This window comes from Dermacentor variabilis, chromosome 2 (genome assembly GCF_050947875.1).
Source record: "Dermacentor variabilis isolate Ectoservices chromosome 2, ASM5094787v1, whole genome shotgun sequence".
In the NCBI taxonomy this organism is placed as follows: domain Eukaryota; kingdom Metazoa; phylum Arthropoda; class Arachnida; order Ixodida; family Ixodidae; genus Dermacentor; species Dermacentor variabilis.
In genome coordinates, this window is record NC_134569.1 from 117,201,422 (window position 1) to 117,203,854 (window position 2,433).

Here is a 2,433-nt window from a genome sequence, read left to right on the forward strand (position 1 = left end):
CACTCCTGAATTTTTTCCCTTTTTTTAATGCTTGTTGCATTCGCTGTAACCAACTCCCCTCTGTAATGATGCCGTGAAATGTCCCGATGGCATTATAAATAAAGCTAAAAAATAAAAGCGAGTTTCCGCGCGTTATAGAATTACAGCTCGCAGAAAGCGTCACTGCATTCAGTGCACCTGTCTTTCAAGCAGTTGCTCGACGCCCTTCGAATAGAAAGATGCCTATAGGTGCCTCGCTGGCGACCACAGTGAACTCGGAAAGAAGATTAGGTCGAGAGAATAAAAGGTGACCAAACAAGAGTCAGTGACTTCCAACGACCTTGCCAAACGACTCACGTCCGACGCTTCTACAGAAAGGGAGAGGAGGTGCAGTAGGGGATAGCGTCCGGTACACGATCGTATGATACAAGTGATCGTCCCGTTCATTAATTCGCCATCCGATAATAGACGGTCACGTTCAATACTCCTTAAAGCATCAGAACAGTTCGTCTTGGGACTTGTATAAAAGCGGCATCGCTCAGTGCAAAGGATCAGTCTTGTTTCATCTCGACAAGAGCCACAGCACATCATGTTCTCTAAGGTGTAGTGAAACCCATCTCCGTTTCAATTGCGACGCTCTGTAGTTGGCCGTCATCAGTGGGGACGAGGAGCTTATGCGTTTTTTTTTTCTGAAATCGTCAATTACAGGTTGTTCTCTGCTGCCTTCTGGCCATTGCTGCCTCTGCACCAGTTGAGGAATACGTGAGTATTTGCCCAGTGCCGATACTATATCTAGTAAGAAAATTGAGAGCTTACCTAGACGTTAAAGTAATATCCAGTCACAACTAACATAACCACTGCCAAATGGTGCCATCTGTATGGGGTTGACGTTTGTTAGGAACATTTTCTTACGGTAATAGAGTTTCCGCCCCTAGGTCACCCAAGCAGCCTACTACGCTTCTTCTGAAACGGTACGGATGACGTTAAATCAGCGTAAGAAAAGCTCTCTGCATGAGACTCTTGAAGCCCCAGTCGGGCGCCCCGAGGAAAACGTGTACATTATGACAGGAAGCTTAAGCTCGTATTAAATTTCCTTGAGCGAAAAAGATTAAACCCTGCGTGTGAATCGCTACTGCGCAAAGTGAAGGCTGAGCTTAGGTTTCAACATTCCGAAATACATCGTAAGAAGATAATTGGGAGATACCGAATGCTTAATCGACAATAGGGACCGGATCGTATGATTGCAAAAGCGCCAAATGTTTCCATGTCACAAATCTAGAATTCAATTCATGTTTCCGAATGAAGCGCTCCAATGAGCTACATATTCTGAGGTCGGTGACAGCGAAATTTGGAATATCGAATCAGCTACTCCCGATGGAGGGGGGAATATTATCTCGCAGTTATAATGAGTCGATCCTAATCCTACCATACCTACAATTTCTTGCGCTAGACGACAAAAGCAAGACAAAACACTTTGTTGAGAGCAAATGCCTTCGATCTTGGAGCATGTTTGACAGGAAGGAAAGCTACTTTATTTTAAATTTTTCAGTAATATTCCCGCTCCTTCCTTTTGCCGCAGCCACCTCAGCCTTACAGCTTCAACTACGACAGCACCGACGAGTACGGCACCCGACTGACCCGTGAGGAGACCGGTGACGCCAACAACAACAAGGTCGGCTCCTACAGCTACACCGACGCCGCTGGCATAAGCCGTACGGTTAAGTACACCGCCGACGCCGAGGGTTTCCACGCCACCGTCGAGACCAACGAGCCAGGTACCAAGAGCTCCAACCCAGCCGATGCCCTGTACACCTCTAGCGCTGTCGAGGTGGCCCCAGCCCCAGCTGCCGCCGTCGTCGCCAAGCCAGTTGAGGTCAAGGTCGCCGCTGTGAAGCCCGTGCTTGTGCAGGCTGCACCAGCTCCAGTCGCAGTGCACGCTGTTCACGCCGTGCACCCTGTTCACGCCGTGCACCCAGTTCAGTACGGTGCCCCAGTTGCCTTCGCCACCGCCCACCACGTGACCCCAGTCACGTTTGTCCACCAAGCTCCCTTCACCTTCGGCAAGGCCAAGGCTTAAGCGAAGAATCTTCATAGATCACAGGCAAAAAGTCAACTCTACACAGACAACCCAACCTCATACGCACAGCTGGCTGTTGCATGAAGACCCGGGCGTACCATCGATCGCTCATGGCTGACGAAATGGCATCAGGACTCTGCAGTTGAAACTTGTCACTTACTTATCCTGTTCTACACTGTTAATGTTTAACGAAGAATTTTATCACATGTTACCGTTGGCAAAGACATTTTAAACAAATAAATCTTCTTTTCACAACAGTATCGACTTTATTGTTGATGAAGCTCATAGCTGCATTTCGCAACGCCGAATGTATCATTTGGTCCAGAAATCGATAACAACTGGCAAAATGTAATTTTGAGCTATAGACCTTTTATAAT

At 47.7% G+C, this 2,433-nt stretch overlaps 1 protein-coding gene across 1 annotated transcript; it reads left to right on the forward strand.

Annotated features, from left to right (window-relative positions):
- The first annotated feature begins 568 nt into the window (after window positions 1-568).
- Window positions 569-2,056, forward strand: LOC142570953 (cuticle protein 16.8-like). The gene is made up of 3 exons (XM_075679251.1): window positions 569-580; window positions 688-741; window positions 1,559-2,056. Exons 1-3 carry the CDS (start codon window positions 569-571, stop codon window positions 2,054-2,056), a joined length of 564 nt encoding a protein of 187 aa, XP_075535366.1.
- Window positions 2,057-2,433: the final 377 nt, after the last annotated feature.

Coding starts and splice junctions, on each gene's coding strand:
- LOC142570953 (XM_075679251.1), top strand. Junction 742..1,558: donor CTGCACCAGTTGAGGAATAC/GTGAGTATTTGC, acceptor CTTTTGCCGCAG/CCACCTCAGCCTTACAGCTT.